Below are 16,912 nucleotides of genomic sequence, written 5' to 3' on the forward strand. Positions count from 1 at the left end.
TGCATCCATGCATTTATTATCCTGTTATTATGTATACTGTCCCCTTGTATGTCATATCTGTACATTTATGTCAGGTGCTGACTATAAGGTACAGAATGTGTCAAGCCATATAAACAATGATGATAATGATTTTGATGAATACAGCAGTGTTCTGGTACTCACTGTGACTGGAGACATCTGCTGGGGTATAAGGGGAAAAACCCCTTTAACCAGTGGGACAAAACGCGGCATTCTGCCACTCCAGCACCAGGGCACTCACAGAAGTGCCACTCCAGCAAGAAAGTCCAGGGCACTCACAGAAGTGCCAGTCCAGCAAGAAAGTCCAGGGCATTCACAGAAGAGGCCCCACACTCTGCTGAGAGCTGGGTGAGGGCCTCTGAAGGTTGACCTGGCATTTCCTGGGCCCATTCCCCTCTGGGCCCGCAATGCCTTTAAGGAATGAGGTGTACTGGAATTAGGTAAATAAGAGTGCTAAGATTGGATGGGTAATGTGAATATAGGATATCCATGATTGGCTATTTAGGTTTTAATTTTTTTTAAAAATTCGGTGGGCGGGGGGATGTCTGTGAACAGATAAGACCACCTGTCTGACTGTGCAACCAAAGATACACCTGCAAGTAAGGTGTATCCACTACAAGCACAATGCCTTCATAGAAGCTGGTAAAATCCTTATAAGTATATTTTTCTTTGTGAAAGACTGGCAGTCTCAGTGTAAAGCATTGTTTTAATGCAGTCTGAAAATAATCATTGATCTGTTTACAAACACGGACATTTACACTGACTTCTAGAACTATCATCAATATATTTTTCAGCATTAGATCTTTAGTCATTGATTGCTTTGTGCTGTGTCATCATATTGTGGTTATTCATGGTTGTCCAGAAAGCTTGCTGAGGATCAGCAGATACTTACATTGTAGCAGAGCATGTCTCCCATCATCATTGCCCTTTTTAGTTCTGACTATTTTCTGCAATCTTTTCAATGTTCCCATGGACTCTGATTTGCTGTCATCCACATCCTGCAAAACAATACAGTACACCACAGATGGTTAAGTGTTTCAAATATATGTATTACCATGCTCACTTGTCTACTGTGTTACTTTGCTGTAACAGCAAGAGTGCACAATCTTGGGTTTACAAGCCCACTAATCATGTTGGTTTATAAGCTATAATATATATTCCATCCTAGGGACCTGTATGCAAACCTACAAGCTGGCCATGGATACACCGTGAGTCTGACCACTTTTTTGTATTCAATCTTCAATCTTCAGGCTTGTTCAAGAAAACTTCATGTTTGGAGAGGGCAGGGATAGAACAGCCTATAGTCAATCATTTTCACAGCAGCACATATGATTTCAGGAGAAGAGTGTGCTAATCTTGTGGGAGACAGTGACCTCTCTACTTGTGTTAATGGGGGCAGGACTGCATGGGACAGGGCAATGTCATAATGTGAGGCAAATGGAAAGCTACAGAGAGAGTTAGAGATAGAAGGTGCAGGTTCCTCAACAGCACAATGTAGTGATGTAAGGCTCCTGTGAAACTGGTATCAAATACACTACGGTGGTATCAAATCCAACTTCTTTAAATGTAGAATTTGCAAGAGTGAAAACAGCCTTCATATCGTGGATGGAAGTGGTTGCCCTAGCTGATGGTTTTGGAAGCCTAGATGAGGTGAACTTATGCATAATATTCTGTTATTAAATCTGCAGGTAAACAGGAACGATGTGGAACTACGTTCCAGATGGTTAAATGTTACCCCGTCCAGTCTTTATGAACCTTGTGAAGTCCACATTAATTATTCTCACCATTTCAGTAGTAGGTCCATTTGAGTTTGACGGTTGATTACGTGGTGGATTCCATTGTTTGTTTGTTGAAATCTGGCAAAAATAACATGAAATCAGTTACAGCCTACAAGATACTCTTCTTTATCTATATTAAAATACCTGTGCATTGTGGGACAGACTTACAAAATACTGTAGCTGGGACCCATTACTAGATCCCATCGGACAGACAGACAGATCAGGCAAGCACAATAAAAGTTTGTTATCTTTGGTTAACACATCAAAAAAACTTGCCAGCCCGCGCCTGGCTTTGTGAGTATGGATCTCTGGGAGCAGCAATACTGGTGCACTTCTGTTTCATGCTTGGCAAATTCCTGTGTATTATCATATGTATGATGATGATGATGATGATGATGATGATGATGATAAATGCATTGTTTCTATCTTTAGTAAAAATAATAATACAAGGTGATAAAGCAGCTGCTAATGGTGCTTCTTGTCTTTGTTAAATACATCTAGTAATTAGACATTTCTAAAGCAAACGGTCCACGTGATACACAGGCAGATTTTAATGTACAAACAACTCAATCTTGCTATGTGTAAAACTGTATGATGTCATTATGTACCAAGACTGTATTTAAGAGGGATATGGGCCTCTCATCTTTATATACCTAACAGCTGGGTACTGTGCGCTTTTCTACAAATCTGTGATAAAGAAAGACATGTCCGCAGTGCTTGGCTGGCAGGTGAGTTAAGATGGGGCTATAACAGGAGGATAGAGCCAGGAAAGTTTAAATGGAAGAGAGTACGAAGAAGAAAATGTTTCGCAGAGCCTGCTAAAGATTGGTGTCCGATGGCATTGTACTGCTTACATATAGCTACAAAGTACACATTCTACATGTGTGCCACATTCCTCGTGTCGTAACATGCCAACTGGCTGCCTGCAGGACGGACCCCAACCTCCCTGTGCTTTCTCTATAGCCGATAGAGGATATGGAGCATCTACCACCTGAGACACATCACCAGTGTTGTTCATAAAATCCTCATCATCATCACCATTTATTTATATAGCGCCACTAATTCCGCAGCGCTGTACAGAGAACTCGCTCACATCAGTCCCTGCCCCATTGGAGCTTACAGTCTAAATTTCCTAACACACTCACACACACACACACACACACACACACACAGACAGAGAGACTGGGGTTAATTTCATAGCAGCCAATTAACCTACCAGTATGTTTTTGGAGTGTGGGATTAAACCGGAGCACCCGAGGAAACCCACGCAAACACGGGGAGAACATACAAACTCCACATTCCATGGGTAGAACACTTTATGAATTTACATTTATTTAAATGAGTAGACTGAATTTTTTGTGCCTGTATAAATGTTATTATTCTTCTTTATTTATATGGCGCCACAAGGTATCCGCAGCGTCGTGTAAAATACAAAAATACAATAAAGACAGTATATCAGGGTACAACAGTACAGAGTAAAACGAGTATAAACAAGACTTCAAAATCTCTCAAGTACAGTGTTGTACTTGCTATGTTGTTCTTTCTTGATGTGATACCCTCTCTCTTCTTCTGAAGCTTGGGACCCTCCTGGCAACCCCCCCCCCCTCCAGGTCCTCCCCCTCTACTCCCTTTGCCCCCTGTCTGGTAACAAATGATACTGGTTTTTCGTGGTATTATGTATTTGTCTGTATACTACATCCTGCCATACTGTCTACTCTGGTTTGTACAATGTAATGTACATCTGTGCTTTTCTGATGTGCCGTCTCAATTAAAAAAATAATAAATAATAATTTCGCTACACAAAGGTTAACATCCTATATGAGAATGTTCTTTACCTGGCACAGATTCTCTTCAGCCTTTTTTCTTGACAGTAAATTTGTCTTGTCTCCCAACATATAATCTTCTTCACGGAGATCTACAACATAAAATGTTAAATCACAGATTTTGGGCTTCAGTTAGAACGTAACTTGCACGTACATTACGTGTTTAAAAGGGAACAGACATAAATTGAATGTAGTTCCGACCATATTAAAATCCAAGCATTTCTCAAGATACGTTTCCATTTGACTCCAGTTGTATTATGCTCTACAGATAACCTGCTGTACGTAAACACACAGAACAGACTGCAATACACACAACTGTTATGTCCTCATAAAATAAAAGAATACCTGTTATTAGTATAAATATTTTATGAATATTAATTTTAAAATATAGTTTCTTTTATATATTAACATAAATAAAGATGAATACTATGCATACCGTACAGTGCATTTTTATAGTCTATCTTAGGTGCATACAGTTGTTTTTTGATAGTGGCGCACATACGTGTTACTTTTAAATCAAAGACTATACCGTGGCAGTCATCACTATCAGTCCCCAGTTACACCTGACCTGCAGTGGGTGCAAATGATAGGGCTGAAAGCAAACGTACTTATGAGAAACACAGGACTTGAATCGACCGCACTGCGTCGGAGCGCTCTTACTGTACACGGCCTATGTTAGTCTGCCCATTCCCTCCCCCGTTCCGCTCTTCAAGTTTCAGGTAGTCGTAAGTGTCATTTGCTTTCAGACATGATTTGCATGCGATTGTGTTCATTGGCGTAATGTCCATTTCTGGGCATGCGCAGGGCTATTTCCCGCAAGATACGCTACGCAAATAGACTTTCATCTGCACATGAATCAGGTCCTTAATGTTTATCCATACTTGCCAACTCTCCCTGAAATAGGGGTGATCTCCCTCACTCCCTGAAGAGTCTGGCATTATTCCTGATGCTGAGCCAGTACAGGATGTGGTTGGCTTCGCCATCTGTGGCATGATGACACAGTTCAGAAATTGTGTCCTATGTCCATGTATTGATGCCTATAGAGGTGGCCATTTTCATGGAGACCAAGATTTAATCAAAGACTGACAGCTAAGACAACATGACTTCAGTAATGGAGACAGAAATGTAAAAGACACTTCAATCTCTAGAGATTCATTAGTTGCTTTTCTTTAATGCATAGTTGCCTACTCTCCCAGAATGTCTGGGAGACTCCCGCATTTCTCGTCCCTGCAATAGATAAGTGGCGGGGAGCGGGGCTTTAAGACACAAATATTGCGTCATCTTAGCCCCGGGGCGGTGCCAAAATGATCCAATTCATCAAGCCCCGCCCACGTTCCCCGGGATCTCTCTGAAGCCACCGAGGAAAAGTTGGCAGGTATGTGTTTATCAGATACACTAAATTTAAAGGGGTAATGTGATAATATATATATATGAAATAAATTAATATTTAACATTGCAGTTAACTTAGATGAATTAATACTTTGCTCTGTTTTACTGAAAGGTAGAACTACATTTTAGCTCACCTTATGTGGACTCAAGAAACAGGCTCCACCCCCTGTGACATGTGACTTGCAGTACAGGACTATGGGAGGAGTCTGGCACAGGACAGAGCACCAGACACTATGCAGAAGCTGAGTTTAGCTATTAGCATACTGAGTACACTATGTTATAGGCATGTAGGGACAACATTTATGTATAGTCCATTTGTACTCCAGAGAAACTGATACATTTAAATGTTCAATTATAAGGTAGCAGAAAATGTCATAATTATTTGTAAATAATCCTAATATCGATTACTTAGAATGTTCAACACAATTGAAGAACCAGAACTTGCCATGCATTTATTGTGCAATCCTTGCTGTGTCCCTGCTTGTAGTTAAACATTGCCTTTATTCCTTAATCCAGTCACAGCAAAGTAATGTACTGGTATGTATTTGTATAGGGTATGTGTGTATTCTAACATACATAATATATCAACGTATTGATATAGCTGTGATATGTACTATATGTATTTCTCCACAATTCTGTTTATTTCTCGGTATGTGTATAATACAGGATATGTAGACATGGAAACTGTAGAAATGAAACATATTTTCGACAACATTATAATATACTCGGCACAAATATACATTTAGACTAAGGAGTATATTTACTATACGGCGGGTTTGAAAAAGTGGAGATGTTGCCTATAGCAACCAATCATATTCTAGCTATCATGTATTTAGTGCATTCTACAAAATGAAAGCTAGAATCTGATTTGTTGCTATAGGCAACATCTCCACTTCTTGAAACCCGCAGTTTAGTAAATCTACCCCTACCTCTTTACCTGAATGTGAACGGATGAATGTCAGAGTCCCCTTATAAGGGGTTAGGGGATTACACAGCAATAAACGTAATTATATAAATGCGTTACCTTCGATGTGACAGTGTCTTCTGAGGAAGGAATCATTGTCTGGCCTCCTGGAGTTAGGCCAGTTTGTGGTAACCCAGGTTCTCCTGTCTAACATCAAACACAGGGAGGTATGTTACCAGCGGCAGATGGTCAGCATAGGAAACACATTTGTTCTCTATTAAAAAGAATCCTTGAAGGCCTTGGCCATATGGACATTACAGGGACACTGTCAGGCATGGCTTTCTGTTAAGCAATGGATTTTTTTTTTCTGTTTAAAATGTGGAGAAAGATTAAATTGCAAGTGGTTTCTACACTTCAATTCCCTTTGGAGATTATTTCCATATAATCATGAACAAATCAATAAATTGGTCAATATGTAATTGTCATAGTGCCCCTTCTAGCAGGACATTCAAGAATGTGAGCCCATGCAGGGTAATGTCATTGATTCAGGGAGTTAATGTGATAAACACAGGATAATAACATGCCAACGGGAGAGATTGCATTTCATGGAAAACTATCTGGTGCTACATTGTGATTTAATTCAAGTGTTGCTAAATTCTGCTATTCTAACAAGTGTAAATGTGCTGTAGATGAGGTAGACTTTCTTGCATCTCTTATTGTGTTGCATGTTCCGTGGAAATGATATGATAATAATCTGTATGATAAGAAACAGAAGTACAGAAATGCATCCAGCATTACATTTCTGTTTGCACAAATGCACCCATTTATCTGTCCCATAGACGGACAACTGTCAGGCTATTTTTGTGGAATTGTGGTTCTGGCTGGAAACGTGCAGGAAGAAAAGACTAAGGGGTATATTTACTAAACTGTGGGTTTTAAAAAGTGGAGATGTTGCCTATAGCAACCAATCAGATTCTAGTTATCATTTATTTAGTACATTCTACGAAATGACAGCTAAATCTGATTGGTTGCTATAGGCAACATCTCCACTTTTCCAAACCCACAGTTTAGTAAATATACCCCTAAAATACACTTTATGGCTCCACCTTCATAAAATGAAAAGTTTTGACTTTACTACTAAATTTCTGCTTGTTTCGGTCTCGTTTGTGTCTCAACTTAATCTTGAGAGGACAGCGGATAAGTCTTTATTACATGTGTTATCTTTGTGTGTATGAATGTTTATTGACTATCTGTCTGCGTCTAAATGATCACGCATCGGCATGTAGCTTGGGACACTCAAGCCGCCTAGCTCTTCCCATCATAAGATGCTTCATTTTACCCACAGACGCCATCATCCCTGTACTTTAAAAAAAACGTGAGCTTTTATGCAAAAATAAAGTTTTAACATGACAAAACAGCAAATTCTCTGCAGGGGTGTTTATTTGTATATTTGAAAACTACACTTATAGTGAGAAATATCAGTTGAATACTGCAGTAAAGTCTGCTCCATCTGTATGGAGTAATTCTGCACAAGTTACGTGTGTGTGTTTTGTTTCAGTCTCTTATAGTGTGTTACTTTTACTCTCACTATCCCAGAAATGAAACTGTCTGTTAAAATATACTTATTCTGCAGAAGCAAAGATTTTTACACAACTCTTGTCTGTTCCCTCTGTGCCTTCGTTTTTCCCTTCCTATACTGGGTCAGATATAAAGGGCTAGATTTAACAATCCTTCTAAAAAGTAACATTGGAGGTGTTGCTCATAGGAACCAATCAGATTCTAGCTATCTTTTATCTAGTACATTCTAGATAGCTAGACTCTGGTTGGTTGCTATGGGCAACATCTCCCCCCTTTCCTTTTTAGAAGGTTTGATAAATCTACCCCAAAATGTAGAGGCATATCAATAATTTCTACCATTGTTTCCCATAAGTAACTCTCTGGTCCCTAAACTCATTCACCCACCTGAAGCATTTATGTGAGTTTAATGGATTTTAAGAATTAAAGAAGATGTCACATGTTGGTTATCTGATGTATGGACATGTTTGGTTGCATAAGAGGGAGCTTTTAAATGTTAAGAAACTAAGGGACAGTTTGATCAAAGGTTGTGCACCAGTTAGGAACGTGTTCCCCCATATAGCCCACCGATGGTGCTCTTCCTCAGGAGCACCTGACTGTAGTTTCTCGGAAATGGGTAAGAATGAAAATCCCGCTTAGTATGTAAATACTAAGTCTGAATGGACAGGCGCTGCAGCCAATCCACCAAGGCCATGTTTACTAGACATTCCGTTAATAATGTTTAGATGGTGCTCTCCTCTTATGTCTATCAATGGAGTCCAGCGGGATAGACAACCATTGAAGAATTGCATGGAAGTAGGTGTGGCTAAGTAGCGGGGTTTGTACAAAGGTGTCCAACACCATTTTTTACTGTTTTTGTTGACACTCAGAACAAGTTTGTGATTTAGCTATGCGTTACATTATTCAGTTTTACATTAATAATACACTTCATTTTAATTATATTACTGCTGTATATGAATAAATGTAGTAAACAGGGAATTGGAGACTTGTTCAAAACAATAAAATAATGTTTATATATTAATTGATAGCTCATGCTAAGTTTGCTAAGAGAGAGGACGGTGTCCGGCGACCTACGATTTTGGTCCTGTCGCATAGGTCAGTACCATCTGGTAAGGAGAAAAAAATAATAATAGCACAGCTAAGTTTAATGGGGGTGCTACAATTAGAAAGGAGACAAGTATATAAGAGAAGGAAGAAATAAAAGACAATACTAAGGAAATAGTGAGCACTACATTAATATTGATTCTGGTTCATTAGTTACAGGGACAAAGGGCCTGATTCATTAAGGATCTTAACTTGAGAAACTTCTTATTTCAGTCTCCTGGACAAAACCATGTTACAATGCAAGGGGTGCAAATTTGTATTCTGATTCGCACATAAGAAAAATACTGTCTGTTTTTTCATGTAGCACACAAATACTTGTTAGCTTATTTGTACACTGACATTTAAAGTGATATTTGTGTGCTACATGAAAAAACAGTCAGTATTTAACTTATGTGCAAAACAGAATACTAATTTGCACCCCTTGCATTGTAACATGGTTTTGCCCAGGAGACTGAAATAAGAAGTTTCTCAAGTTAAGATCCTTAATGAATCAGGCCCAAATTTATGTTTTTTACATCTTCTCATACACGGAAACACTATAAAAAGTTGAGGAGAGGACGTTAAAACTCTTCCTATACCCATAAGCACGTGTAAGGACACCATCTATAAAGGTAAGTTGTCAATTTTTAATAAATTTGCCTATGCATTTCTTAACGTGTGAGTAAAACAAAATTAGATAATCCCACTAATAGCCCCATTTGGGGTGAGAGTCAAATTTAGCCAATTTATGGCTGAAAGCAGATCCTGTTTATCCTCTCTCTGCCCAAACAGGTTGTTCTTGCCCGTAGCCATCATTATTCAAATATACTACAAATACAATAAAAGTAACATACCAAATGCTTCGTTTTCTGACACGGATTTCTGTATAAGTGATCTGAATAAAAAGAGGATGAAGTTGTAATATTTTTTACTGTAAAAACAGGGGTCAATCAATAAATGTTCTTGCACAATTCACTTCCTCTTTAACAGTTCCTTGCATAATGCAGCCACTTTTTTCAGAATGAAAGAAATCATTCAGGGAATTTCCACCAACATATGTAACTGTTTACTACACTCCAACAGTGTATGTTTCATAATTATTTGTGTTCGTGTAATCCTCATACGTAACTGTCACCTGGCCAGGTTCCCGGAGATGAGTGACGTAGGGGTGTCCAAAAAACTGACCCGCACCACAATAGGAGCCAATTACCAGTGTTGCAAAGCACTTGAGTCAGAGACTAAGGTGTATATTTACTAAACTGTGGGTTTGAAAAAGTGGAAATCTTGCCTATAGCAGCCAATCAGCTTCTAGCTGTCATTGTGTGGAATGTACTAAATAAATGTTAACTAGAATCTAATTTGTTGGTATAGGCAACATCTCAACTTTTTCAAACCCGCAGTTTAGTAAATATATCCCTTATCCCATACTTGCCAACTCTCCCGGAATGTCCGGGAGACTCCCGCATTTTGTGAGAGTCTCCCGGACTCCCGGGCGAGTGTGGCAATCTCCCGAATTCTGCCCACTTCACTAGGAAGTGCCCCACTTCCTAGTGAAGTGGGCAGAATTAGATCCCAAACGCCGCGATTCCCGGTGAATCGCGGCGTTTGGCCCCGCCCCCGCTGTCAAATGACGCAATTTGCGTCATGACGTCACAGGGGGCGGGGCCGAAATGACGCGATTTCGGCCACCCAGCCCCTTCACGCCCCCCTCCACTGGCTGGCTCCCGGAAGGGAGCTGAAGAAAGTAGGTAAGTATGCCTTATCCTTGAACTGCCTTAAACTGCCAGGGATACTCCTACCCTCCCTTTCTTCATTATTGCAAAAGTTGGAAATAATTCTGTGTATTGCACTATTTTGTCTTTTTTGGATTCAGGGCCCTAGTTATGTTCCAGAATGTGGTCTGAGCTAACAGTGTAACTTTCAACATCAGACTTGTACTCAGTCACTTTCTAGAGGCCTAGAATACAGTGAAACCCCCGCTTGACAGTCAGTTGTAGGTATTCTAACTGTGAACTGGAAATTCACAATTTGTACTGTTGTTCATCCAATTACCTGTGTATCAGATATTGCTTAATCAAACTGTTTTCAGGTATTACCATTTCTGTTGCTTTCTTATATGTCATGACTATATGTTATTGTTCAGTTAAACTTCATGTGCCAATACATTCAGGGGCTGGCTGGCAAATTGTAGCCTGGGGGTGACACTCGGCTCAGCAGTCTATTAGGAACATTTAAAGATGAAAAAATGCAAATAACCCAGTGATCCAGCCCGACATACGACCGTTCGGTTGGAATTCAGGTTAGTGTGTAAAGTGACACGATGGTCGTTCCAAAGTGTCAATTGTCGGCTCATTTGGTTGGTTGTACTGTTTAATATTTTCCGACCAATCACCGACCGATCATGTAGTGTGTATGCTCTAATGTTTACGATCTCCATAGAGTTTACAGTCGGGCTCTTTTCAGCCGATGCTGGCAATGATTGTCCCAGTGAATAAATGTACGGAGTGCTGTAGAAGGAATCATTCATTTGCTCGTTCTGAAATTCAGAGTCACAGACGCTAACGAAATTCGTTAGGACATGTGGATAGCTATAACAAGGCGGTTTTAATCAGTGTGACAATGTGACAAGAATGAATGAATGAATGAATGAATATTGTGCTGTCATTCTCTGAAGACTAGAGGACCAGATGAACGACCAGATGAAGAGAACAGATCTGAAGGTAAATCAGGTTAGTGTGCACGCATGAATAACCAGACTGATCGGACCTTCAGTCGTAGGTACAATCATTTGAGATAACACGTAGGCCGGAAAATTCTTTAGTTTGTACCTAGCCTTATCAAGCGTATCCAAAATTTGCAATATCTCACCAACTGCCTATCAGCTTACAGTCCTTTAAGTTACACAGCCTTTTAATAAATGCACTAAGTGGCCTATTTCCTTCCCCTGGGATGTGTGTGGGAGTTACCATATAGGACCTATAGACAGTCTAGCAAATGTTTTCCAATTCAAACCTGGTGGTTCTTGCCAAAATCTACATTCAGAGGGAGAACTCGAGGGTTGAAAGATTATACTAATTGTGATGTATATCACCCCTCTCCCCATCAGGTTCATTAAGTTACCTGGTGCTATATTAGGTTTTACTTATAACAATTAGTAAGACCAATTCATCATAATAATCTTACCATTATAATTATTACTATATAATCTGTGATAACTAATGCCCAGAAGGTAGCTGGCTGAGTGGATAACCAGGTTTAAGTAATATTAAAGGTGGAATATTGAAAATGTGTTTTATACATCTGCTTACTCTATGTCACCAGGCAATGTGACAACACAGCCTGGCATGATGCTGTATACTAGTGATGACATCTACTGCGGATCGTATGGCAAAATATTCGGTCAACCCAACAAAAAATCAGATTTTGGATAATTGTTTCCCTGTACAGGCTGAAATAATGTCACTTTTGGTATAAATTTTATACAGGCATTCCTGGAAGAGTCTGCTGCAGTCTGAAGGGTGGAAACACAAGACATGATTTTTTTTCTGTCTGAAGGCAACTTTCTCCGTTCCTTGATCACCAATACCTCCTCCTAACACCGTTTATTAGCCTGTCTTGGAGACATACTGCTGGTAGTGAAGGTAACAGGGTGAAGCTATATAGGATATACCCACCCCATATATACCGATATTGATAGGTGTGTGTTAATGTGTTTGCTGACTGTCCGGCTCAGCAGAATTTGTGACATCTTACAAATAAATGTTGATGATGATGATGACTCCACCACAGTTCCAGATTACCTCTCTGTACACCGATGCCTCGGACTGAAATCCAGCCAACAACATTAGTTCCAAGATTGTAGTCTTTTAAGGTGTCTTGGTGTGTTACATTTAGTGACTGACAATGCAGCTGAATCAATGGCAGCACTTTATGATACGCCACATCTATTAATGTCTTTGGATGTACCCACGATTTTGGTGCATGATGGCACTGCATAGAGGACTGCAGAGTGGGAGAGGATTTTACATTTAGTACTTACAAGGGTGTGACGAAACGAGTTTGATAACACCATAACCAGCCTGTTCCTCATTTCTCATAAAATGTTGATTATAGCAAGTGCTTTTTATAGCCCTTGCTCTTGTTCCCCAGCTCACCAGAATACCACTGCAGTGTCTAATTACATGTCGACAAGAGGACATTGTAGCTCATTGTAGATATGTATATTGTGTATTGTATATTGATGATGTGGCAGTGAGGTTGTTATTCATTGTCCTTAAAGTAACCGGGTGGGTTATGGGTAAAGATCAGGTGGTGTCCAGGATACAGGTGAGGGGGCTGGAGCTATATTTATTCTCCCCCCTTCTTCCTCTACATCAAGCATAGAACAGCTGGGGACCCTGTGACATCACAAAGTAGTGTAAGGGGTTAATTTTAGGAGGGGCTGACTGCTACCCTATGTTTGGAGGTGGGGCAAGTCAATTAGTATTCATTGTTCTCCATAGGATTAGTCCAGATGTTTTGTCTGCGTCTTAACAGGGGGCTTCTTTGGAAGCACAGTTCATCTCCACTCCCCCCTTCAACCCCCTGATCCAGGACCTACCAATGTTTAAAGAGAGAGAGACCCAGGGGTTTGTCGAGGAAGGGGAAAGCACTGTGGAAATATGACACTACATATAAGAAGCCACTCCAGGGGGGAGGTGGTGTTCATTCTGGGATTTTATTCATGGAAGGTGCAAGGTCTGTTTTTTGAGTTGTCGTTCTTTACCAGAGTCTACAGATGCAGCTGAGGGAGATCCATGGGTCGTCAAGTCTAGACAGCCAGGTGACTGTAGATCCTTTAGCTAGTGGGGAAAGGGACAGATGATGTGGTAAACCAGCCTGACATTTATTTACTGTGTGTACATAATAATCTAGGGCCTGATTCATAAGGAGACTTAGGCAAGAAATTTCTTTCTTAAGTCTCCTGGACAAAACCATGTTAAAATGCAAGGAGTAAAAATTATTTTCTATTTTGCACATAAGTTAAATACTGGCTGTTTTTCACTCCTAGATCCCTTTCCTCCTTAGTAGTTTTCATTAAAATGCCGTTAATACTATATTTACCCTGTTGCATATCTTTGTGTCATCTGCTAAAAGGCATATTTTCCCTTCAATACCATTTGCAATGTTACCAATAAAGATATTAAAAAGCACTGGTCCAAGTACAGATCCCTGGGGCACTCCACTGAAAGCCTTCCCTTCCTGTGAATGCACCCCATTTACAAATTGGTCTCTCTTTGTGTGGGCTTGGTTTTTAGGTGGGGATGGGGGTCCCAGAGAAGACTCTCACAATTAAGGTAAAGGAAGTCAAGAGGAGTGCGGGTGACTTTTTACATTTTCCACTGGAAAGTGGGCTGAGGCTGAATCTCTCCTTGTCTTGATAATTTTAGTTTACTTTTCGTCACAGTTTTTTAAACATACAGAGCTGGTGGCAGAGAAGTAATATAAATACAGAGGTACAAGTGGAGAGATGGATGTGTTCTTATTTTTCGGGGGGGGGGGGGAGGGAGTATGGGGTTGTTGTTTTGAGGCATCAGATACAAAGCCATGTTTGTCTTGGTTGCCATTTACTTTGTTACAACCCCAAAAATACCCTATATCCGCAAAAACCCATTGGAGAATGAATATACCTCTATTTAGTTTTGGCACTGAAAGGTGGCGGGAGTGTGGGTGTATACGGTGGTACGCCATACCGCTCCTTCTGCCTTCATTGTAACACTATCACATTCCATTAACTTACATTTTCCATACCACCACTTCTAAATTTCCGCTTCAACCACTGGACTGAAATGTAATCACTGACACACTAAATAAGACATATATTTCCTTTAATATGTATAAACACCTTCTCAGCAAAATAAATTGCAATTATCTGTATATATTTGGGATTAATATATTTCTGACTGCTATTTGATAAAATATAGGCAAAGCATACTAATGCAGTAGTGTTTATAAAATTCTCAAGTGCTTGCAGTACAAGCTATGAGCTATGAGAGATCCATTATAGGGCTATGTAGACAAAAATATTGATACTTACTTTTTCCTCTTCTTTTTTGCATCAGTAGTGTCCAAATCAGGAATTTCCTTTAGAAATAAAAATAATAAGATGTAAATAATGACCAGTCATTCTCATTTTAATGTTTGCTACTTTTGTGATTTTCAAAAGAAGTTTTTCATTGTAATAAAACTAAATCTATCTTCTATATTTCGGGCCCAAAGCATATTCATTTTGTAGTTGGGATGGTGAACAGGAATAGTTAGTTTCACATAATTACATAAAAAAACAGATATTCACCTGCAAATCTAGTTCTCTCGGGTATAGAGATACCAAATAAGTGTACTTTAAATAAGGACTGGAACTATTGTAGGGTTCACCATCTAAGTTGTATATTTTAGTTATACACTTTAGTATACAACCACTGAACACAGGTACAAACGTACCTCTGTACACAGTTTCACAGTTTGGGAAAAAGATGGCATGAGGCTGAGATTAGGAAGACAACCGTGGGGTTAAAGTAATTTGGGGGTGGTTGGGGCAACTGTAATTTTGCGTGACATTGACACATTTTCATGAGCGTATGTGACTCTGTGCAAGGGTCACACTGAAGTTGTAATGTGGTATAGCTATTATGATGAGGTGGTTAGGGGAAAGAAGGAACTTTTTTTGTATTTTAGTATTTATTTTTTACAATGTTTGAATTACATTTAAATGATTTTTTTTACACTTTTAGAGGTATATTTACTAAACTGCTGGTTTGAAAAAGTGGAGATATATAGTAACCAATCAGATTCTAGCCATCATGTTGTAGAATGTACTAAATAATCTGATTGGTTGCTATAGGCAGCATCTCCTCGTTTTAAAACCTGCAGTTTAGTAAATATATCCCTTAGACTTTTAGTGGATCTCTACTGCACAGTATCAATATTAGATCCAGTGCTATTTGGATCTAATAGGCATTGTAATAGATCCAGGAACAGATAGTTTGAGTGGCGGAGGAACAATATGGACCTCCCCTACATCACCAGGGTCTACACAAGTAGACCCTGGTGACGTCATGATGAGATTACCCGATATCAGGGGCAGGCTGGGCTGGGGGGCAGGGGGCATCTGCCCCTTGGGCCGGTCCCATAGTTGGCTACTTTGGGCTGGGACACTGGACCACCTGCATTTTTTTTCTTTTAAAATAGTCTGCTGAGTTGAGTTTTGCCCCCCGGGCTAAAATTTGCCAGCTTTCCCTGTCGATATCTTCTGCTGCTGGATGCGGAGGTGCTGGGCAATAATATTGCACACATATTTTGATTTCAGGAACTGCGCCCTGAAAACATACTCTGCATGGTCTTTTAGTGGTTTATGGGTTCAGCTGGCAATGCCCAAGTGTAAAATGGGACTTCGAAGTTCAGCCTACTACCACTTTAGGGCCAACGCATTTTTGAAATTTAACATTTCTGTTATTTCTCCTAAAATACTGCTTAGTTTAGCCTCATATATGTCTTAAATAAATCATGAGGCGACATTGTGATGGTCTTTATTACATGAGTAATAGACAACTAGACAACCCTCCCTCGGTTTGACGTGGGTGTGGTTATAAATGGGCTCCTCCCAACAGAACATGCAAAATGACACCCCTGCAAATACGTTTGGACATGCGATCTCCGTAAAACATAAAATTGAGCGTATTCATGCAAAATTAGGCACAAATAGCAGCGGCTATAAAGTGTGCTGCACATTTCAACTTTTGTAAATTGTCTTTACTGGAGGTGACAAGTGCTCCTCATTGATTCGTTTCCTAACTCGACCTCAGCTGACTGAATTCTGGCACCGTTCAAACTCAATGATTGGATATAGGAATTATTTACATCAGAAAATGACTTATTTCCAAGCTCTTTAGTCTGCTCTAAGTAAAATGAAATATAACATTGCTTTGTAGTTCTGCACAATAAAAAGGATTTCACAGAAAAGTAATTACTCTTGTTATTGTTCAGCAACACAAGTAATACAAAACATACAAATATATTGCTTTCAAAATAAGTCATTTTACAACACATTTCTTTCCTATTATCAAGGCTAAAATTACTCTTCTGGTTGTCCCCCGGTGTGACTGGCATACTCCATTGTTACTGGCATAGAGGCAGATCTCGGGCATTATGTTGTGTGTGTACCGGCACACATTTTGGAGATGTTGCCTGTAGCAACCAATCAGATTCTAATTATCATTAATTTAGTACATTCTACAAAATGACAGCTAGAATCTTACCCCAGTGAGTTAAGGTATTAAGCTGAAAGTTTGAAAAGTAGAGATGTT

General features: G+C 39.7%; 1 protein-coding gene across 1 annotated transcript in view; it reads right to left on the minus strand.

Annotated features, from left to right (window-relative positions):
* SAMSN1 (SAM domain, SH3 domain and nuclear localization signals 1) overlaps positions 1–14,706 on the minus strand; it is a 60,022-nt gene extending 45,316 nt beyond the window's left edge. The window contains exons 1-6 of the mRNA XM_075197098.1: positions 14,647–14,706; positions 9,425–9,465; positions 6,033–6,119; positions 3,632–3,711; positions 1,803–1,874; positions 911–1,016 (exon numbers count right to left, since the gene is read on the minus strand). Coding sequence (XP_075053199.1) covers positions 911–1,016; positions 1,803–1,874; positions 3,632–3,691 — 238 coding nt within the window. The 5' untranslated portion in view covers positions 3,692–3,711; positions 6,033–6,119; positions 9,425–9,465; positions 14,647–14,706. The remainder of the gene's footprint in view (positions 1–910; positions 1,017–1,802; positions 1,875–3,631; positions 3,712–6,032; positions 6,120–9,424; positions 9,466–14,646) is intronic.
* Between the last annotated feature and the right edge of the window lie 2,206 nt (positions 14,707–16,912).

Source organism: Mixophyes fleayi, chromosome 2 (assembly GCF_038048845.1).
Source record: "Mixophyes fleayi isolate aMixFle1 chromosome 2, aMixFle1.hap1, whole genome shotgun sequence".
NCBI lineage: Eukaryota > Metazoa > Chordata > Amphibia > Anura > Limnodynastidae > Mixophyes > Mixophyes fleayi.